The sequence below is a fragment of the Periplaneta americana genome, chromosome 13, assembly GCF_040183065.1.
Source record: "Periplaneta americana isolate PAMFEO1 chromosome 13, P.americana_PAMFEO1_priV1, whole genome shotgun sequence".
NCBI classification, from domain to species: domain Eukaryota; kingdom Metazoa; phylum Arthropoda; class Insecta; order Blattodea; family Blattidae; genus Periplaneta; species Periplaneta americana.
Genome location: NC_091129.1, coordinates 125179549 through 125204359, shown reverse-complemented (window position 1 = coordinate 125204359; position 24811 = coordinate 125179549). Strand labels below are relative to the sequence as shown.

The window sequence follows — 24811 nt, the reverse complement described above, 5'->3', positions numbered from 1 at the left end:
AACAGCTACCCCCAATTTCACGTTCCCTTGCAAAACTGCCTTTATTGCTCGCAGTATACATTTTCAGGTATCTCTGGCGTCTTCTTTATAGTTTCCTACCATAGCTGCTACAGATTCAGTCACATTAAGTAGAAAAAAATTGAAACTATTCATATAAAATATGTTCTTTACATAACTTCTTCAGTGGGGGTACATTTGTTCAAATGTACCCCCAATGAAGAAATTCAAAGGTGCCCCTAGACACATACAATAGTGTTTCATGCTATAAATAATTTAGGTTAACTGCACTAACAAAGTCTTTTGTTTAAAGGTTAGCTTAAAAATTACCTACTTCTGCAACACACATGTATACATACATAGCAAACCAAAACATATAGTATTGCTAAATGTAATGGAACATGTTGTTGTTGACCAGAATGATTTCTGTGTTTAAAAAAGGCATCAGTTAAAATGGCTTTTCGACAAGAAAAAGTATTGTGTTGCAACTGATGAAAACCAAGCCTCCAGTGACCGTAGCATACAGAGGTGTTTTCCACTGAGCCCCTAAATTGTCTCAGTCAACAAGTGTGTGTATCTAATGCTCAATATTTAACAGTGAAGTCATTCTCGGTCAACAAGTTGGTTGATGTTTCCAATTTCTTTATAGTGAGACACTAAAACTCAAATTTGCAGATATGTAATATAATTCATTTTTTTAAAGAAATGTCCTTTAAGTTCTGAAGAATTTCAATTGGTGCAGCATCATTCTTATTTAATCTATCACTGATTTAAAATTTTCAAAATTATCTGCATAATACACTATTGCTTCTAACCATGAACACCAAGTAAGTATGGGTCTAGGTGAAAGTGCAAGATCTAGATTTTTGGCTTTGAAAAAATCAATTCTTGTTTGAGCTTTCATGATCACTTTTTTGTCATTTGAAATTAATTTGTCACTTCAGAATATAAGATACGTACCTGCTCACATACTCTGTGTAAACCATGTACTATACAATATATATTATTTTAATGTACCGAAGTACATATGATATTTCCATGCAGATATTCTGCGTCATCATACGATGAAAGAGTAATGGCATGGAGAAAAATTCTCTCCGATGCCAGGATTTGAGCCTGGGTTTTCAGCTCTACGTGGTGATGCTTTACCCACTACGCCACACTGGATACCCACCCCGGCATTGGACAGAATCATCTCAGTTTAAGTTCCAACTCTTGGGTTCCCTCTAGTGGCCGCTCTCCGCACTACGTCATAGAGTCTTATGAACGTAGGACTGAAGTCCACACATGTGCTGAGGTGCACTCGTTATGAGTGACTAGTTGGCCGGGATCCGATGCCGGGGTGGGTATCTGGTGTGGCTTAGTGGATAAAGAATCAGCACATAGAGCTGAAAACCCGGGTTCAAATCCCGGCGCCGGAGAGAATTTTTCTCCGTTCCATTACTCTTTCATCGTATGTACTATATAAGTTAAGTGTATCATGTTTGGGAAACTTTCAGAAAGGTCTTCTTCATATACGGAACAGCATCCATAAGAGTATAACATTATCAAATTTGACCCCAATCAGTCATAACTGCAGATCCATTGAATAAGCAAGCCATCATCACATGATTTAATACTATGTGATATTTCCCTACATGCTAATAGAAAACACAGCTTGGAAACTATTTCATTTTTTTCTAGCACACTTACCACGTTTCCCACTTTCCTACTGCTAGAGTCCAGTGATTCGTCCATACTTACCCATATCCTTTTTATTTTCACATTTTGCTCTGATCATTCCTAGCATTTCTCCAAAATACGCAGGGATACAGATTCTTCTTAATGCTGATTCTTCTGGTGTTTCAAAATGTATGTATTTTGTAATAAACTTTCTAAGTTCTGGACTTTTCAATTTATATAAAGGAATAGGAGATGAAAAAAGCTTTGCATAGATCTGCATAATATTCAAAACTTTTTGAAAATGGGATATGCTAAGAGGAAGCTGCTTCACCTAAAAGAACTTTTCTAGAGGTTGCATATGAAGCGGCCATTCTATGTTTATTACCTGCTAAATATTGCAAAACTTGAGATCACTAATCCACATTTTTGACAGAATAGAATTTTTCCGTCACTTGTAAAAATTCCACTAAATTCAGCAACATATGGCTGCAAACGGGAATGGACACTTCATTTCATTTTCAGTAATATATCACCAGGCACTCACAGTCTGAATGGATCAAGCCAACATCCTTCACTGGAGAATATTCAAGTTGAATGCATTGTGTTAGCCATCATTTCATAAATAAGGAATTCTTCTAGTTCCACACACCATGTGCAGCCAAGGTCATGATACAATACATTTAAGAAAGAAATTCATCCAAAATGTATTTTCATTAATATGTAGTATGTGTGAGTTTGTGGAATGAATTAAAAAATTTATGGATTTTTATGTGAAATAAAATTTCATACACAAATTACCATGTACTGGTTCGGAATTTTTGTCACTTACAGTCTTCTACCTATAAGCAGAAACATACTTCTTATTTACATAAAAATCCGTTCCCTACTCATTAACAATGATAGTTTTTATGAAAATAAGAGGGCATAAAGTGTACAGAGAACTAGTCAAGGGTTGAAAACAAGATTAGCACAGTTTGTTTAGATTCAGAGAGGAAAATATGAAGTGACCTGCATATTTTGGAAGAAAGTATTTAAACACGAGGAGGTGCCTCAACCAACGAACAGAATGAATGTGTAGTCAGCAGTCCAAAGACTGGTTAGAACCTCCAATAAGTAAGTGATAACAATAAGGCATCACTCATGAAGCAACTAGTAACATAGTTCACTATAATCAGACTTGAGATGTATGCAACAGTTGTTCTTCCTCGACAATGTCAAGTGAAGTGTACTCCCTATCAGCCAAAACCTCAAATCAGATGCATACAAACAGGATAATAATTTTCCTTAGATTTTTAAGCGATCTATCAAATTATTGTTGCTGAAGCAGAGGCTCATCCAGAAATATGGTTTGGGGGAGGGGAGCTATTTATAATCAGTCTCATAGAACAACGTTAAAACTGTATAGCTATACCATTAGGCGAAACAATGATGGTATTTGTAGAAACTGCGTTACTGAGAGGTTACTGGGTGGTGGGAATGGAGCTACCAAACTCACTCAGAATAGAAGTTACAGAATTTCGAACATTATCGAAAGTTCAAGCTTTTTAAAATAAAAGTATGCTGTAAGAAGTCCATTCGCATACAGGCCTATTTAAAAATAAATGTTCAAAAGATGAGACACTTTCCACAATAATAGATAGACAGTATTAAAAAGCTTTTTTTTTTCCCCCCCTTATTTTTTTATTTGGGGGAAGAGGCTTAGGTACCTGGAGCACCCCCAAGGGTGTGCCACTGCTAAAGATATTGGTATTCACAGCACAAAAGCATGTAAATCGAAGTTGAGTGTCATTATCATTATTTATAATATTTTCTGAGTCAGAACTCACATTGAGTATTGTTATTAAAATTTTTTAAAATGAAAATGAAGGTTATGTAAATCTCATAAACATTGTTAAAAAAAAAAAAAGAAAAAAAAAAAAAGCAGTTCTCCAGTACAGACTTATAAGCACTAGTAAAAAATTAACACAAAACTAAGAAAAAAACTAATACTTGGTTCTAAGTATGAACTAGCAACAATTACTACTAAAGAAGGACCTGTATTATCTGTGGAAATGAAGGGGGTGGTCTGAACGGTTAATCGAAAAAAATCGGACAATCTGTACCATAAAAGATTTTCATAATTTAAGTGCATAATACTTAGGTCTACAGTTTCATAATTTTCTTTGTAGTCTTGTGTTTAATATGCTAGTTAGTAGATCTGCGGAAAGATGGGTGTAGAGGTCTCGTGTTGCAGATTTACATACTTGTACTTTATACACGTTACTTTTTCTTTTATTATTAAATCGCTCACATTTGTAACGCCAATCTCGCATACTGATTTGACATGAGATAGTTTCTGCTTTTCCAAATCTCTCAATTATTTGCTTTTTTTTTTTTTTTTCGATACTTAGCAAGTTTTCTTTTGACTCCCATGAAAGACATTTTACATATAAGTTATACAATAATGCTACCCCAACAATAGGACAAGTACTGAATGGTACTCGGATTTTGCAATTGTGTGGAAGTTCTTGGAATCATTTCTTTGAAAGCATAAGTGACTATTTTACAAATTGGGAAGAACACCCACTACCTGAAGTAACTGTATATGACTTCATTGTTCTGCAGAAAAAAAAAACAGTCAGATAATCCGTCGATCAATTAATAGGGTGATGGATAATCAGGGTTCTACTGTAGTACTTAATACTACTAGTATCTACTTAATTTTTATTCACTCTAACCAATAACTTCCCAACAATGAAGTTATTTCTGAAGTCTTACACGTAATTCCTCCTCGGACAAATGGAAATAAGAAGACACATCACAACTGTGATGTAATAAAAAAAAGGAGTTTCTTGAAAAGATCTTTATTTACGGTACTGAACTCAGCGCTTGTGAATTGGATATAGCCAATGTGACTTTCTTGCCAATTTAAATACATACACTAACGTGAAAAGTGAGCCATAAACCATGCTCTCAAAAGTAAACGTATTTAACTATTTACATAAAAAAACACTAAACAAGATACTTCAGTAGTATGTATAATATATGCACAATATGTCACCTGGAGTGCAACTTTTATAATTCAAGTTCTCTTTTCTTTCAGAAAGATTCATGTAAACTAAAAAGTTCTTCAACTGTCAAAACAGATGTGCACTCTTCAATCTATCACAGTTCATACACACATTTGAAGTCATTCGAGTTCAACATTCACTCGCTCACATGTGAAGTAACAGTTGATTTCAAATACACTTTCGGTTGACATAACAATGTTTGACTCGTCCAAGCTTTTCGAAATTGTTCCATGTCACACTTGTACTGACACATTTTACAACAAGACTTGAAAGTATGTTCTAGTTTGCTACTGCAAAATATTATGTTGTAGATAAAAAGAACATAGTTTGATTTCATTACTGTACACTTTTGCTGTCATTTTCTCGGATAGTTGCTAGACTTGGACGGTGCCTGCAATACAGAGCTGTTGGAAATAGGGTTCAATGGTCTGCAGGTCCTTACCTCAGTCTTCACACATGAGGGTCTGTAACAAGACAGTGTAATAAGTTAAAATACGTTCTATTGATCTTCAGTCACAAACCATAATTTTATCCTTGTAATAGTTGCACATTTCTCTTCTGCAAACACCTCTAGTGCGACATATCTAAATATGTAATCAGTAATTCACAATTGAGGCAGTAGCTGGAAAAAGCAAAAGTCATGTTTCGAGAAAACAAAGATTGAAAGATTTATTTTTATGTAATTGCGATTTGAATGTACTTTTATCAAAATAATTTGCATACTGTTACAATAATATTTGTCTACAAGTTTTTGCTTAATAATGCATTCCGACTTTAATACTGTTATAAGTATATGTATTTTATTGAAGCATTTTATAGACTCTTTTCCAGAGAACAAGTTTATTTTATCAAAATATTTTCAAAATGATTATATTTTAAGCAGAAATTAAACATCAGCATTGAACAGCGCACATTACAGAGTTTTACAAGTTCATAATCATTTTGATAAAATTATATTTCTTACATGTATCTCATAGTTACATCATAAATTGTACCGAATATGTAAAAATAAAGAATATCTGTAGGTTACAGAATACAGGTTATTTAGTATTAATCTGGAATGGCTTCACACTCACTTCAAAGTTTATCTTCAGAGTGCAGTTTACACTTCAGTGCACATTCTGGATGGACTCACTCACTGTGAGGCTCATCTTCACTGATGTTTGCTGAGTTTCACAACTACGTAAAGATGTGTGGTTTCATTCGATTAGCTACCCTGCCCTCTGTTTACAAGATATTGAAACAAAACTATCTACGTAAGCAAGTAGATTTTAAAATGGAGAACCAAATTAAACATTCTCCCATAAAAGGGCCTATAGACCAGCTCTCTACATGGCTCTTTTGTTGATCAGAAATTTCTGTGAGTCTATTTTGGTTCACTTATTCTTTCAACATGACTCTTCGAGTGATTTCTGCAGATGGTACGATTATTTGCAACATTTTCTAGAATCAGTTTTTATCATGCATCATTCTTCTTGTGATTTAAATGTATATTCTCCTAAATTCTGTAACACAGATGTAACCATGGAGAATCTCGTATCTTTTCACAAAATTGTTCAGCGCACAAATGAAAATAGTTCCTTTTTGCGCACATCTATGAAGAAGTGTACTTTTTTTCATATTTAGGCAATTTCAAACAGTATTTATTATTGATAATAATAGTAATCCATTAGAATTTATGTGCAACTATTACAATGAAAAACATGAATAAGTAATGTTTGACAGCAGTTCCAGCAACAAATATGTATTGGCTGCTTGTTATCACTTCATAAAGATGATTTTTTTCTTTTTCTTTTCCTTCACTCCCCCTTTAATCTCTTTTTACTGTATGTTCTAAAAGGATGTGAGAATGGCTTGAAGTTATATACATATCACAAACTTCATATAATAGTGACTCTTCACAAGGGCAAATTTAAGGTTTCAACTGTACACATTCAAACTGATTTGTGAAAACAGTTTATTGGAGGACTACACAAAGAATAATGAACAGGTAAAGAATTTTTCAAATTATAACTTTTAAAAAATTCCGACAAAAAAAGAAAGCAGACCAGACATGCGACAACATGAACCCACGTTTTTTAAAAATTCCTCTTATTTTCTATTCCAGAAACCCATGTGGACAACACATACATACTGTGACAGAAAATAAATAAATAAATAAATAAAATTACAGACAGTATTAAGAATTTCACCTATATAGTAGATAAAAATATATACTGGAAATCCAAAAGATTTATCATAAAATTGGACAATGAAGTGACGAATCTGATACATTTATGTCACAATAATATGAAGTCTGCCCATTGCACAATCCTTGTGTTCAAATTTTGCATTACATTCAATCAGTGAAATACGATTATAGTGATGTTTAAAGTGTTTAAAAATTAAACAATGTATATTGTTATATGATTTTTTTTTTCCGAAAAAAAAAATGTGAAATATCATAATGGTATTTTACTGATACTGATCTAGTAAAACTATTGCAAGAAAACTGAAACATTTGACAGAAAAAATCTTACAAATCCAAATACAAAGACAATAAAAATTAACTATTGCAAAAATCTGATATATTCTGTAGTAATGTGAATCCGTGCACTGCGTTGTGAGAGAGAGGGGGGGGGGGGAAACCAGATCTCTATTAACTTTCCAACACATATTGAAGTGTTACCAATGAATCACAAATCATCTTTTCGTGCTTATTTTTTAAAGAAGAAAAAAAGCCTTATAAGAATGTATTTGTAGTTTTGTATATGACTTCTAAAAACTATTCGGATATAATATGATATGATAATACTGGAGAAAGAAATGAGAATGGGAGGAGAAATTTAAGTATTTATTGAAAACCTGCCCAATTATCTCTCCAACTGTTTCTCCACAGATAAATTTTGGTTCTTTTGGAGTGGGGGGGGGAACTGTGCTGCATCTTTTTTTCTTAATAGATGTTATTTTACGACGCCTTATCAACTGCTCTGGTTATCTAGCGTCTGAGCAAGATGGTGATAATGCTAGTGAGATGAGTCCAGGGTCCAGCACCAAAAACTTATCCAGCATTTTTTCTTAATGGATTGAGGGTGAAAAACCCCAGAAAAAACCTCGACCAGGTAACTTGTCCCAACCAGGATTTGAACCTGGACCTGCTTATTTCACGGTCAGACAGGTCAACCATTACTCCACAGTGGTGGTAATTGATACTTAAGTAGGTCATATTCAGAGCTGGAAATTATTTCCAAATTCAATAAAATATGACTTATATGTCAAAGTTTTCAGAAGATGTACGATATAAATATATACATATACTATTTGGATTTGTAGATTTTACTGTATATATTGTAACTTATTATGAAAGAAGTCACAAATATCCTGATTCTATTGCCTACATAGTTTAAGGTACAAGTTGGGCATATAATGGGTACACGAAACAACTGATAATTAAAATACTACATGTGAATTAGAAGAAAGAACTTTTAGTACTGAACACAAAAGTTGCTGTATTTACTTGTGATTTTCCACTACAATATTTAAAAGAAAATTAAAAGCATTCCCCAAACGCTAGAATTTTTTCTCCTAAATGAAACTGACAATTATTTCAGCAACAATACGACTTTTTTTCTATATATTATATTAGCATATAATGAAACTGAAACTAAATTTTGCATGTCTGCATTTAATTCAAAATATACACCATTCACTACTTCGTCATATAAATCAGTCTCTGGCAATACTTTGAGAAATTAAGAAAGAAAATCAGAAGCAATTCTCGATTCACTGAATAACAAAAGCAGAAAACATGCCATGCATTCCCCTTCCCTTTTTTTCTACAGTGAACTTAATATAAAATGTGAATTCCATGAATGTTTTATTTTAATGAAGTAATCTGCACCAGCTAGCTGTATTGTTACCTATAAATGTAAGCATTAATAATTGAACAATCATGAAATTTGTAGATTCTGAATTAAATATTACATATTTTTTCTACTGGAATTTTTGTTTGTTTGGTTGTTTTAGAAACAAATGAATAACGTAAATATTACAGATTTCACGACAGATGCCACTTTATTTTGCAAATTAAATGAAAACACTGAATACATTAACAAGTCTAAAATTATTTTGAAATTAATTTATTGCCTATGATTAAACAATAATCAGAAAACAACACAAGTAAATACAATGCAATTTCAATCCGTAAAAACTGAAATGGTAAATGCTTGCTACATGCACTTTACAAGAAGACAAATCACGGTCAACAGTTTCATGACACAAATGAATATTTCTTATACAAATGTATAAGGTCATTAGTGTACTCGTCCTACCCATAATTCGAGTACCCAACTAACGCTTACTCAGCACTTGCTTCATTCACCGAGACAGGGAATGGCTGCGTTCTCGTCCCTCGTTGCCTGCACCTCTGAAGTCTCCTAGCCTCTGGTGTGGTGGAATTTTATCGAAGAATGGATGGCGTAAAGCTTCTCCTAATGTAAGACGTGAGCTTGGTTCATACTCTAACATGCGAGCTATCAGATCAAATAACTGCCGATGGTCTTCATCATCTGAGTTCTGGTATCGCTGTAACAATAGATTCAACATATATTTCATTTTCAGTTTCTCGAAGAAAAACTAATGATGTAGATAGTAAATGGTTCTTTTAGTGTAGATGAAATAAATACTGTATAGCTCATCAATATGTTCCTGCAGTTTTTGTATATGATAATGCTGTGTTTATATTGGTAAGCACTTTCGATCTCCTGGTTGTGAGCATAAATAAATGTTCTCGGTAACAAAACAGACCTTCAGATGGACTAATGCCCTCAATGCTTCCACATAAATGACTTCGAAGTATGGATAGAATAATGACTGTCTCCTGTCATGGTTCAGGTTGTTTACCAGCAAAATATAAACAAGGCACTGGGGGAAGGGGGAAATATGTACAGCAGTCACTGAATATACAATGAGTAAAATAACTTCCCAATAGTATTCCAGATATATAAGATGGTAAATACATCTCTCGTACATGTACTGCAAGGAGAAACACTTTTCACATAACGATGAACTGAATGCTGACAAGAAGAGTCCACATTGTTCCAGACATCGATTTATGAGTTCAATTTAGACAAATTGAAAAACAATATCCACCCGAAACCCTGTCGAAAGGGTGTTATTTTCGATATTTTAGGTTTTGAATTTCCTTCTACACATTATAAGCGGTTACATAAGCAGCTACTGCTTGAGTAGTTCAGTAACATAGTGGATAAAGTGCAAAGAGTTAATGTTTCACATACAATGTATCTTTTTTTCTTCATTCTCTTCTGTCACTGTATTCTTTTAGAGTTCATAAGTTTTTGTCAGCTCTTTTTATTCTTTTTAACCAGATGTAATAGGACAATTTATTCTTTCTAACCAGATGTAGAACAATAAGTATTTCCTGCTCCATCTTTAGTACAAGAAGCACATGTTATAATATGTTAAAGGGAGAACATGATTTTCTTCCTTTTTGAATTTACTACAAAAATAAGTTAATTTTTATTACTGTAATATATTTTTCTAGGATGACCTGAGAAAGTATACAATTGTATTATTTTTTTATATATTTTTTATTTATTAAGAAAGAGCTTGAAAGTCTCATATTTTAGAGACAATCACACAGACCAACGAGGGGAACAGTATAAGGCATACAGCGAAACTTTTGGTCTTTCTAAATCTATTCTTCAGTGCCACGTGATGTATTATGGTTTGACTTCAGTTCAGGTGAGAATTCAATCAGCTTAGGAAGGGCAACAAATTTCAATAAAGCAAATGTTGATATATTCTTGTACAATTTATACCCACCTATGAAGAGTGCAATCTCACACCAAATCACATATTCAATTGCGATGAAACACATCTCTACTATTACCACACCAGCTAAGATTTTCACAAAACATGGTGAAAAACTAGTAGTTATGTAACATCCGCAAAAAATAGGAAGCAAATAAATGGACTATTCACAGTGAATGCAACTGAAAAATGTTTTGTCTGCTGTTTGCGTTCCCTGGATACAAAGATTTCTTTCTGAAAGGTAAATTCCAGGTAACCTCACACTAACTAAGACAGAAGAGATTTTTCTCAAACAGTGTTTAGAGCACAAAATAAATCACATCAAAGATCAGCCAATATTGCTCATTTTGGACAATCATGACAGCCATGTGAATGTACAAGTTATAACTAGCCAAGGAAAAGGGGTTATAATATTAACATTCCTACCACATTGTGGCCATGAACTTTCAAGGGTAAAAGAATATTACATATAAAGATTGAACTATTCAGGAGTATCATTTATTTAATTAGCTAGTATTCTGAAGCTAAAAATGTGTTCTGAATTCCACAGAAAAATCCTTCTGGGCTACAGAATGTGATAAATTATGAATAACACTAATGGATTTAAAGATGTGTAGTTAACAATAATTCATGTGGTACATAGGCACGTATGCACAAATATTCACAAAATAATGGGTGTCTGTTTAATTGAAAATGAAAAATTTTCAGCATCATCAATTGAGCTTTTTTACAATGAATAACATCTTGCAGAACATTATTTGCAGAAAGTTTATCCATGGAACTTTATACATGAAGTTTCTTGAACTGAGAACATATTTTGAGTCAACAAAAATATTTAACACAAAACAGCAGACAAAAACTTACAGAAACATAAAGTACTGTGAAAAAATTGAACTCCGTAATTTTTACAGAACTTATATTACTCCTCTTCTAAATCAAAATATGAACAAGTACTTACATGAAGTGGTTTGCAATTTTCTCGAACATATCGACCAGCAGAACTCTTTTCGTCCCAATCCAATTTCCCATGATAGAAGTACTTTGTTTTAGTCTTTCTTGCCATTCTAAGAAAAAAATATATTATGGTAACATTAAAACAGATTTGTATATATGCTTCAAATTTAATATATGTAAACATGACCAAATTTTAACATCCATTTTTATGCCCATCAATGTAAGCAAAACTTTACCTGTAGGGAATAGGTCCTAGAATCCTTTCCATCATGGCAAGGTGTTCTCTATTATCATGAGTTTGGAATAATGTTATGCCCAGGTACAACTCAAAAATTATGCAGCCGATGGACCAAACATCACAAGGTTGTGACCACCCCAGTTCTGCAATGTCAGAAATAATTAAATGAACACTAATTTAAAATAGTATTTTAATTTTTAGATTACATAAAATGCTGATTCATTGCAGTTTCTCTGCAAAATTGCTATTATCCTAGAGTTTAACACGTAAAACCTCTCTTGCAACCTGTTCTCATGCATTTTAATATGATGTGAGCAAGAAGAAACATTTTTAGTTCATGGTTTAATTAATATGTTGTTGGCACAATATTTGAAACAGTCAAGTGACAATTACATTGGAAAATTCGGTGCTAGCAATTCAGGTTAGGGAACAAACAGGAGTAGAAATTAATGTAGATGAAGTGATCTTGAAGCACAAAATTCCAATTCCAGATAAAATTCATAAACACAACAAACGGACTCTAACTGTGAAATGAATGACAAACATTACCATTTTTTTTTAAAAAAAAAAAGAACATATTTTTAATCTTTCACGAGTAAAAACATTAAAACGATAGTTTGAAGTTGATGTTCAATGGCCTGCATCTGGCAGTGAAGCCATTAGCGTCCTTGCTCTTCAATAATTTTGAATTATAGTTTTCTCTGCAGATAGTGCTGCACAAGTCTTCAGATGGTCTTCATTCATCTCTTCTTGATCGTTGCATACTGGCATAAAATAAGATTTGAAAGCACTGCAATGGTTAAAGCAGTTTAATTTCACTCCTCTGCAGGAAGAAGCCAATCTCTCCATTCATATCTAAGAATTTTAATCACAATATGTTGACAATATAACATCATACTCTGAACTTTAGAGATATATTCAGTACAAAGGTATTTTTTTAAATTGAAAATCCCAGCATGTTCCTGATCAAGATTGTAATATGATGCGTAGTCTTCAGACTTCTCTGGATGTCTTTCTTTTGCTGTGCATGCGCATCAATTTATTAGTTTACTATATCCTCACTCTGGAAGGAATGGTGAACGGGAGAGGAGTTTGGGGCAAAAGAAGATATCAGATGATAGACGACATTAAGATATATGGATCATATACAAAGACGAAGAGGAAGGCAGAAAATAGGAAAGATTGAAGAATGCTGGTTTGCAAAGAAAGACCTGCCATTTCACAGAACACCATGTACATATGTATATCTTCACCAGATAATAGAAAATATTAGATACAAAAATTCATACTTTAAAAGATGAATATACTTGTGATACACACATAAATCTACATAGCCGTCACATTGTAGAAAGTCATGTTATAATTGGTTGTTTCATATACTGTCACCATAATTCTTAATTACCATGTTATTTACATATATTGTATTAAAACGCGAAAGTAAAAAGATAGAATTATGAATAATGAGAGTTCATTTGCAAAAATGGTGTACAGAATCATACATTTATATCACAAAATATTTATGTTCTATATTGATTTATATAAGATATTTTTTTGTTTATTATGTTATATATTATACTGCTCTAACTTTTCTTATTAAAATGTTTTTGTGCTATTGCAAGCATCTGTAATGTTAGAAGTATAAAACAAGAAAGTAAGACTACATGCAAGACCTTGAACACTAATAACATGCACCAGAAAATAATTTCAGTTCTTAGATAATTACCGCATAATGTAATAATAATAATAACGAATTAGGTTAAGTCCATGCAACTGAATCAAATCAATTGAATGTAACACTAAAACACTACATATAGGTATTATCTTACAATTAAAGAAAACACTATGTGAAAAAAATCCATTTCTCTTAAACACACACCAGATACAATATTTCGACTATTCTGAAGATAGCAACATATTAGATGTGAATTACGAGTCTTTGATCAGACTGATAGGAGATATTTACAAATTGACGATGTGAAACGCACTAAGTTTATGTAATAATGAATTAGCCTAAATAAGCCGAGAAATTATGAGAGTTTTGTCAAATTTAAAATTAATGTACAATATAGGCAAATGGCACAAGAAATAAATATACTCAACACAGAAGGGGCTAAAAGTAGTCTTTGTCATTAACTTTCAAGGATTATCTCTTTTGACCTATTCTATCCTCTCAGGCTCGAATTCATTAATCATGTGGTCTGTATGACACGAAGTCACTACTTAAGACACCACAAGACAAACAAGACAGTGGACACAACTAGCCCCTATGGAAAGAAAACCACCAGTTGTGTGTGAAGAATCGAACCCATAACTGCTTGATTATTTGACGAATACTGCCACTTGCGGCCCACGAAGAATTTTAATTCACAATATTTTTAATAATAAACAGGTAGTTATTCATTGTAAAGAATCCAAGACTCTCTTATATTTTTCAGTTTCAAGATCCTTAACTTTTTCTTCTTCTCCAGAGGAGGACCCGTAGGTAAGCACCACAGCTTTAGGCTTATTGTGGAACCTTCTTATGTTGGAATGATTGTTGAAGTTCATTTAGGATCACTCCTCAAGCGCATGATTCACTTCATAGTGCCATCGTATCAATTCAGTCACAGCATCCAGTTCTGACTGGAGACTGTTTCTCCATCTGCCTGTGATGTTATTCTGCAGCCTCCTCAGATCGATGGCATCTGTTTGCAATTCATGTGCCTGAATCTGTTGCATCCTCAACCAGAAGGCCATGCCACCGTCAATTCCACAACTCACCAAGATGCCGTCTATACGAGAGAGCTACACTCTCCTGATCAAACAGCAGTCTGCTTACTAAAGCCCCTAGCTTCTCTGATTATGTGCAGCTCCCACAGACAGACGACATCTGTAGGCGGATCCTTGAACCACGTCTGCCATGTCCTTCTGGTCAATCTATAACTTGAAGATGATTAATGAAATGATACTAATGAAGGCGAAATGAGTACGAGGTCCAACGCCGAAAGTTACCCAGTAATTCTGCTTCGAGTGGTTGAGGGAAAACCTCACAGAAAAACCCAATCAAGTAACTTGTCCCAAACAGGGTTTACACCGGGGCCCACTCATTCCACAGTCAGGAAAGCTAACCATTACTACATAGCAGTGGACCATCCATAAATAAAATTATTCATATCATTGATTAGATATACTAAAATAATAAAAAAAACTCGTAGGTACATTTGAATAACATCACAAACCCGTGTGTATTTCAACTTCACGTGCAACTTTATTAACGCAGTCTTTGATTTATTAACTGCATTGTTAAGAACAAAATATACACGAAAGACACATCTTGTTCATAAGTTACTTTTATTACAATTTCAATCTCATGAGTTAAAGCAAATCCACTTACAGGTTTAACACATTATACTTAACTTATTGTCAAGATTTCGTAATATTAATTCATGAAACCTATCAAACCTAATTCTCGTAAAACTGCAACCAATATTATTAAGACTGCTATCTCATCTCAATATAATTTCCTTTCTTACCAAATTCCAATATAAAACTGTACGTGTTTTGTTAGAAGTCTCACTTCATTAATTTCAGCTTACCAAGAATGACTTCTGGTGCTCTGTAATGCCTTGTAGACACAATTGTGCTATGGTGTTCATGGTCAAAAGTTGCACTACCAAAATCGATCAATCTTACATCTGTCCTTTTCACTCTCCTGATATCTCGTTTCTGCAGACATACGCAAAAATCACAGACCATGTTACCTGATTTGTGTCAAGTTTTCATATATTTATAACACACAGAAACAACGAAGACTGAATTAATGCATAACTTACCTTTTTACTGTTGTATGTTATTTCGAAGTCTGAGTCCACAAATAGAATGTTTTCAGGTTTGAGATCGGTGTGAGTGAGTTTGTTGTCATGAAGAAATTTGACAGAATAACACAACTGGTACGCAACATGACGAACAGTTTCCAATGGATATGGCTGGTAATTGTTATCTTTCTGTAATAAAAAAATGAGAAATTCTCTAATAATTCAGAGTTAAGTCTTTATCTATACATATCTAAAAAACAAACTTGAATGTCACAGTTCTCATTCTAAGTTCAACCTTCCATCAAAACATTTTTTGAGTCATTGAAAAAGCACATGGAAAATTTTAAGAGCCTGTTTCTCTTAGAAACATTAATGTACTAATCTGTTCTTTTCCATTGATCAAAGTTAGTTCTTTCAATGTGTACATATTTTTATTAACCAATTCATAACATCCACAGATATCTCTATGGTCAATCTCGGTGCATCTGCAATACTATACTAACACTAGAAAATGTTTACTATTTCTACTTTTAGATACCAAACGGGAACAATATTTAGTCAATAGTCACCTTCAACTGGTGTAGGTGCTACAGGCAGATTATGTAATAGCAATTCTGAGAATTTTGTTTAAAACACAAATCACTCGAATGTTTCAAGGTTGCGAACTTGATGTAATATAGGCTCCACAACTTTAACTAGGATGAGAAGTAATTTTGATATTCTCAACCAAACAATTCACTACACTCACGTTTGAACTTTAGATAAATGGAATTAATTGCAGAAACGTTAGAAATAATTTAACCTTAAAAATATCTAAATATGGCTCAGAAGACAAACTTTTATTTTAAAACTGTTTAAACTTTATCTGTAACAATCAAGATTCAAACATTATGTGGGTTTCGTTTAAATACACTACTGTATACTGGAATGCAAATGGGATACATTCATTTTCTTTACCTGAAGTGAGTAAACTAATTTGCTGCATTTATCCATTTGCTATGAAGATCTAACAGTGTGTACAGCCTAAACAGAGGTTTCGACATCTCTGTAACAATATTCCCTTGAAAGTTTAGATACTAATCAAGAACCTTATTACATATTAACAAACAGCATCGTTTCTGCCATCAGTCCCACTCAATATACTGTAAGTGAATGTTCCAATATACAGTATCAATGCCTTATTTATGTTTGAAAATGTTTACTTGTTCCAATGTTAGTATGAAAAAAGTGTAGATCAAAATGTTTCATATATTTAAATTGAACAAATTACCAATCACATTTAACAGCAATGATGCAAAGTTTGAGGCATTTTATGATTACAAAGGGGTGGAACAAGCAAGAATTTCTAAAGCAGAGCAAAATTGTCATGTCAGAAAATGGTTGAAATACTTTAAACAGTGACTCACATTCAGTGGGGTGCTGTACATGGAAGCATTGCTTCCCCTGGTCATAAAGCAAGAAAGAAGAAATTTAATGCAGAAATTTTATTTTAATCGTGAGAACTATGAATTCTCTAATCTTAAAATGTCACAAAATTTTTTCTCTGAGCACCTGTCCCAGATGAGGCAGATTCGTTACATATTCTTAGCTTGAGATGCCTGTACTGGCCAATACGGATTAGTTTCTTTCTGTTCGAAGATTTTGCTGCTGAAGAGAGGAGAACTGCTTTGGTCTTCAAATATATTTAGGTGAGTAGGTTGCTATCAGTTTTGTACTATATATATAAAAATTTGTATTATTGCTTTCACTACACGCCACTGCTCATATTCCATCTATACATGCTATCTAAAAAAATTACCATACAAATAAACATCCTGTCACCATAGAAAGTTACTATCTCTGTGACAAGTGTTGGAATTCTTTTATAAATTGAAATCCAGGATCACATCTCAGGATAAATCTCGTTCAACTTCTTTCTCTCTTAGTCAAAGATTTTCAAACATAAATCCTTTCAGTACTTTTATGGTTTAAAAGTGTATTCTAAAGAGCCACACAAGAAATCATTTGAAAGCAATAAATTTTATGCCTCTACATAACTACTCTTACTGTGAAATCATTCACCAATACTAATTTTGATAATCTGGATGAAAATTCGATATGAAGAGAACCTCCCCTCCCCATCACTGACAGAATTTAGTTTAAGCAACTAGAAAGTAACTTGAGCAGGAAATTTAAGTTTCTTCCAAATATGTTATTGTACAGACCCAGAAACAAAATTTGAGCTACCGAATTTCAAAGTTCCAGTTATAACGTACTGCGCACGCTCAGTAAGCACCTTGCTTCAATCCAGAAAATTTTGATTACAATCAACTCAAAGGGCTGACAGTAACAAAGTTAAATTTTCACTTGTCATCACTTTGATTTCCTAATTTTTTTTTTTTTGCCACACAGTAAACACATTTTATAAAAAAAAATCACAGCTCAAAACTTACCAAGAAGTCAAATACACTAAGGCCCAACATTTCAAATGCAATGCACATATGACCATGATAATCGAACCAATCAAGCATCTTGACACACAGGCTGGAAAAAAAAAAGGAGAGTAAACATTAAATACCATCAGAAACTACATATTCATTTGAAGAAAAAATGCAAATAGCATAATTTAAAATTCGCTCAATAAGTAATAGTTCCTGAAATGTGCTTTAGAAAAAAAATAATAGGGGTTTTCTTTTTATATTCGATATAAGATCATTAAAATACCCTGATTCTGAATCGTTAGCCACATATTGTATTTAATTTTATTTTGATATACATAGAAGAAAATGTATTCACTATCCAAACTTGTCATGGCTGTAGAAAATTAAATACCTTAAAATTGTCATTAGACTTTATTCTGACCAAGTTACATACTCTTATACAGAAAGTAAAAAATTTAAATTGTGTAAAATGTTTCCCTGATTGGAAGTATAATACAGTGTCAATAGACTGACAAACATTTTCAAATATAAAAAATAATTAAAAATTAATAATCATGATTTCTGTATTTTAATTTGGAATACATATACACTGCATAGCCTGCAAGAGGTACTCAAAGCACAAACTCATAACAGTTTAAATCCAGTCATTTGTAGTATACTTACTGTCTACACTCAGGATCTTTTTCAGCAATCTTTTCTAGAGCATTGATCTCCAATTTTGCTGCCTCTCGGTACTTTTCAACATTCTTGATGATCTTGAGCGCCATTACATGATCTCTGCAAGACAATAAAAATTATTAACACAACTGAGATTTTATATAAGACATTAATTTGCTTACTTTCCATAATACATAACAGTACAGAGATATCAAATGCATTCGTAATTGAAATGCTAATTCTAATTTAATGTGCATTTTCTTTGTGGATCTTAAGACAATGGAAAAAAAAAATTGATTTTAGATGTACTTCAGTAAAAGGGGATGTGTGTGATATGACTGACAACATAATATTCAATCTCTCTCTTTCTACCAATACACTAACAAGTAAAATGAAAATAACTATGGCAATTTTCATAAATATCTTTATTAAGGCAAACATAATATGAAATTCTATGAACTTGAAAAAACAAAATTTGTCCTATAAGACGATTCACATCCAGAGAGGTGAAATACACTTTTCCACTAAAATGTTGCATATGGAATGAATTATAATTCAACATACTAGATTTGGGAAACTAGACCTAATTTATTTTCACGTACTTTCTGACAAAATACGTCATTTTAATTGTCTTCAATAGTTTCAACCTCCCAGTAGATTTGAAACCGCATAAAATTATAGACATCATATGGTTGAAAAAATGAATGTTCAGTATCAAGCAGCAATTCTAATAAAAGTCTTTACAAATTAAGAAATTTAAATAATGAAAAAATTGCAAAAGAATTGCATTAATCTTCAAGCAGTTCATATTCTGCCAAACTTTTAACTTCAGCCAATAAAAATAATACTGGTGGTCCTCCCCTTCTATTAACCCACGAAAAAATATCAATATTTCTGTTCTTATGCTGTGCTTGTGACCGAATTACTCATGAGCCCGCTCTTAAGAGTCAGAGTGAAAAACAAGTTAAGGTCCTGCCATTGTACAGAGAGAGAGAGAGAGAGAGATCAGTTTAATGTCTAGACGTCCAGAGCCATTAATTTCTTTCTCAACTGCAACGTTTGACATTTCTTTCTGCAGTCGAAAACACAATTACATTTTATTTTATTACGTAGTTATACATACAGACTATCAAAGATACCAGAATTAATATTAAAAGTGTGGAAGATAAGATCATACTTACGCATGCAAATCCTTTACTTTTACGACTTTGCCGAAAGTGCCCTCCCCAAGGGTGGCCAGTATCTTATCTGAAAATTAAATCCACAGATAAATTAGAACATGCTAGTTAGATGACTGGGCTATTGTTAGAAACCACTTCGTCTTTAAACAACAAGACCACACGAATCCAGATAACCTCACTTACCAAAAAGTCATCTGTTTCATGGAAATTATATTACAATTACGTTAAATTATATTAAAATTATGTTTAACATGACTGACATTTTTTGTAACACTATTTTGTAAGATGCTACATATTTGTGTATGATTAATAATGAGGTACTAATTGTTCGGTTTTTATATTAGAATATAAACCTTTTTGTTTAAGTGAACAATTACAATATTTCAAATTACGCAAGTGGTTTCCAACATGCACAGTCTACAACTAAGACATTGTTAAATACCTTATCTCCCTCTTAGGCAGTAAAAAATCGCCCAACTGCTATAAAAATGTGTCCTTTTTTTTTTCACATCTTAAAGCCAAAATCCAATATTTTAAGTTTGAAAATATTTGTACTATCATGCTTAAAAATATTTTTATATAAAAGAATTTAATTTAAATCCAATTTTTTTCTCCCCCTGAACTCATATTATCATGCCATCTACAACCCGTCTTCCCCCCTCCCACAACACACACAGCGCTGAAAAGGAATGGTTGTTATTAATGCACTCTAATTGAGAATGACGTGTAAAAATGTCTGTTCTCCCCATGGAATTGATGTAATATCAGGGGAAATGATATTGTCTATTAGTATATCTACTACAAAGTTGTTGTATTCACGAACATCGGTCTTGAAGAACGTCGCCATGACGATATATCAGGTGGCCATCTTCGTCGTCTTCCACCGAGGGTGCCCGAGAGCTCTGCAGGATGGCAAGTCACCGCACCACCACACCACACCGTCCGTCAGTCACAGGACATGGTCCAAGCCGTCGCCAATTTACACCGACCGACCGAGCGGGGTGAACAGGGCGGGCAGGGCAAACAGGCACATCCGATCACGTGGCGCAGTGGGCGATAGGTAGAGGTGGAGGTGCCATTTCATTGCCGCCAATTCAAACCGAGATGCGAACCCAACAATCAAGAGACAAAGAGGGGAGAGGGCAAAATGGTTTGCCATGTCAACAAATGATGTTAACAATGATTGCCATGGGAACAAAATAACAAAGCGTTACCATAGCAATACAACAAACAAATGGAGGCAATGGCATAGGGGAATCATCTTGATGAACCTTTAAAAATTAACTAGAATTATTTATTGAAAGGGTGGGATTTAGTCAAATCAACTACCACCACAGCTTTCATTGGCAAAAGTAAGAGAATAGTAATTGTACTATTATAAATGCCATTGTTTAAATTTTAATAACGTCCATTTCAGTGCTTACATGCTCAACTGGATATCCTTAATTTACTAGTGACTAAAAATTTGCTTCTTACCAGCGTCTCTTACTGCGAGCCGCACAGCTAGAACTAAGACTTAGCATGCTGCTGGGGTCAGATCAGTGGATCAGACAGGCACTTGCTGTTAGTCACACACATCCCTTCAAAGAAACACACAGTAAATGCAAAATATGGTAATGTGGTTAAAAATGTCTATCGCGCTTCAGTGCTGTCACTACAGCTTATGGCTCAAATATGAATGACATTTTGTGAACCATTAATGGGACAACGTTTAGTATTATAAAGCAGAATTCATGCATCTATACTTTTTATGTACTGTATGCCAGTTTCAAATAATTTTAGCATAGATCTCGGAATATGTGACAAGAGAAAAATAAAATCTTAAATATCTAACTGCACAAAAATTACTAAGCATAATCATAATTTCCCACCTGCCATAAAAAATTCCAATCGTCACACAAAAGTAATTAAACTTTAAAAATGCTGCAAAATTTCGAATATTAAGTATTCATTTTAATAACACCATGTAGTTGTACGTCATCACACAAGGTTGCTTGGTTCATGCTCTCAAGGCCGGATCATTACTTACAGTTGCCACCATTGCAGACGGATATTTGTGTTGATGGTATTTGCTGGCAACATTGGGAGCCTTCACAGATTTTTGTTTGTTTGAAGTTGACTCGTAAGGCCTGCTATAGACATCATCTAACAAGTAATATTTGCCTTCTGGTACTTTAGGTCTCGAACTGGATTCCTCTACTGCATCTTTTGCCTCTAATTTTTCTGCTTTCGCTCTTTTATTGTACGCTTCGTCCAGAGCAGTATACTTCATTATCAAACTCTGGATCTCCTTTCGCCTAGCCTCACGTTCGTTTACAGTGTCTTCAAGTGGAGTTTCCTGCTTGGGAGGTTCGTCGATGCTGGAAGGCTCTATCTCAACAGGGCAGAGACGCAAACCTGACGCAATTAGTCTTCGCTCGGCCTGTTCACTTTTTCCCATTCTTACAGGACGCACTGGGGCCCGGCGTGATCGGTCACCCTGACCAGACTTATGTCTGTGGCGATGGCCACTGCTGACGTTAGTGCCGCTGTAAATTTGCTGCTGCTGTTGCAACAGCCTGTGCTCACCGTGACGGTAAGGTGTCTTCTCGCGCACGGGGGCCACTGTACTGTTACTCACGTAGGGATACGCCTTTTCTGCGAGCACCACATTAGCCGTGGTCGCACTCTTGCTAAGCGGCGGGGGCGACTTTGATATTTCCCGCTCGCCATCTACCGCATTCCGCCGGGATTCCGTGCCGCCTCTGCGAGTGCCCGTATCCCCACGGCGACGTCCATACTTATCCAGCACCGACGAGTACTTGTCCTCCAGTCTGGATCTTGTGGTACCCAAACCAAGGGTGCCCACTGCGGACGCAGAAGTAGCCGCGGCAGTAGTTGTTGTCACATTATCGGCGGTGGTAGATGTTCCGCGAACCCGCGTCGTTATGCGTTGAAGCAAACTGGAGCAAGACTCCGTCAACAGCTGGGTAACACTCGTGGTCGAAGAACGTGAGTAGCGATGTCTCCTGGCCTGAGTCGAAGAAGCAGCAGCAGTCTCGTTCGCAGCACGAGAAGCCATCCTCCTGCTATCTTCAGAGGCCAGTTCCGATCTGGCCCCCACGGCACGAAAAGGTGACGAGAAATCTTGGAGGCCGAACTGTCCGTTCGGCGTTGTCACATATTGCACGTGGGTACCACTGACCACCATAGGTCAGTTCATTCATCCACACTTTCCCCGGCAACAAAGCATGTGCGTCATTCCTTCTTCCTTCATGGGAGATAATGCCTCGACCATACTGCGGTGTCATGTCATACTAACGACTCACTTTCGTAATCATAAATAAAATATATTCTCCCGACCTCCCCCACGTACTCGCTAGCAATGTGACAACGCCGCAGCCAGGGATGCAACTAAAGATACTCTGGCTAAGCTTGCCTCCCCTGCCAAATACTGGCCTGACTAAAAATACCAGGCAGAACGAGCTCCAAGAAAGAATGCGCAACGCAGTAGCTTTCTGCTAATTTCTTACGTAAATCGAGGGGGGGGGGAATAAAAAAAATAGATATGTTTATATCCATACATTACCGCGATATTCCACAAATAAATTACAGGAACGACACAGGCCCTCGTGAGCTTTTCGGAAGAGTAGACGCGACCCGAAAGCTGCAAAACAGTGCGGTGCAGAAGATCTATTTGCAGAACGTGAGTCATGTTGTATAGTTTTATTTCCTTATTCTAGCTTGTTTACTATCAAACAACTTAGCTTTCTTCTACCGACGATGATGACGAAGAAAACCATTCACAGCCACAATGCGACGAACTAAGCATCCAATACCGAGCGTGTGTTTCATTTATATCAGGCTTTCAGTTAGGTTGCATCCTAACGACAGTTTAAATGACTTACTATCACTGTTTCCAACATTAAAGTATAACACAATAAAAGGCAAAACATCTTACTTTAGTTTCATTTTTAAAAAATTCTATTTGAAAAAGGAACAAGCGGACAACAAATTCCTTCTCATCTAAATTGTCATTTTTCCGTAATATAAGCTGGCAGGTATTTATAAATTGCTGCAGAAATTCAGGATTTTCTATATTATTTCCATACAGTTTCTTCAATCGAGCGACAGCACCTTTTCTGTTCTTGCCGCCCTACTTTTACGGTTAACCTTACGTTTTTTCAATCAAGAAATTCATTTCACTCTCTGAAATTATAAGATCCTGAAATTGTCACATTTTTGTATTTATAAATTATTATTAGGAGGTAAACATTTCAGACCTATAGCATTTAACTATTGTGTTGCGCAAGGAAAAAAGATCCAGAAGAAAATCGATATTTCGGGTAAATCAACTCTCTCTCAGTTACATTTTTAGAACAAAATAAATAAATTCATTTTTTGAAATGAAATAAAATATTTCATATGCATTTTCCAAAACCTGAAGGTTGTACATAGACAAATGGAGTTAATGAAAACTCCCAAGACGCAGAAAAGCGAATATTTAATTTTTCTGCTCACAATCTTTATACGTGGTTCATGACCTATGAAGAAATAAAGTAACATTCTGCATTCCATTCCTTAATAGTACAAAGTTCACATCTTTACCAGCATATTAGTGAAGAATCAAATCAATATCTTTGTACTCATAATCAGGCACACACAACACTCGCGACACGGAAGTATCTCAATAAGATACTGAACTACTTTTATGTTCACATCGCAATCTGTCACAAACTAAGTTTAAGAATACACGAGGCGTCAGAACAGCTTGTTGATCATATGTAAACAAACTTGGCGAACACTGACGCCAACAGAAGTAATGGTCATGGCACAGAGTTACACAATGTTACATTTCGTAGCTGCTCATTGGACGGAGCTACTAATTAGAATAGTATCACCCTTCCTCTCTATGATCTGTTATTTTATTACATTCTCCCTTCATACAGGGTACAGGGAAAGTAATGTGATACTGAAAAATATATTTCGAGATTTAAGTATATGCAAGTTCTCGACATGAAAAAACTGAAATGTGATCTGAATACAGCCCTTCCTCTACAGTTGTTGC

At 34.5% G+C, this 24811-nt stretch overlaps 1 protein-coding gene across 10 annotated transcripts in view; it reads right to left on the bottom strand.

The window, feature by feature from the left end:
* Positions 1-4486: 4486 nt before the first annotated feature.
* Doa (Darkener of apricot) overlaps positions 4487-24811 on the bottom strand; it is a 108085-nt gene continuing 87760 nt past the window's right edge. For 8 of the 10 annotated variants that reach the window (XM_069844061.1, XM_069844060.1, XM_069844057.1 and 5 more), the window contains 10 exons: positions 20588-20666; positions 19765-19831; positions 18590-18703; positions 17939-18029; positions 15525-15695; positions 15288-15417; positions 11711-11855; positions 11479-11584; positions 9070-9272; positions 4487-5173 (listed from right to left, as the gene is read on the bottom strand). In XM_069844061.1, the coding sequence (XP_069700162.1) occupies positions 5065-5173; positions 9070-9272; positions 11479-11584; positions 11711-11855; positions 15288-15417; positions 15525-15695; positions 17939-18029; positions 18590-18703; positions 19765-19831; positions 20588-20666 (1215 nt within the window). In that variant the 3' untranslated portion in view covers positions 4487-5064. Of the gene's footprint in view, positions 5174-9049; positions 9273-11478; positions 11585-11710; positions 11856-15287; positions 15418-15524; positions 15696-17938; positions 18030-18589; positions 18704-19764; positions 19832-20587; positions 20667-21793; positions 24334-24811 lie in introns of those variants that run through there. The other 2 variants (XM_069844055.1, XM_069844056.1) reach the window with 2 other exon arrangements.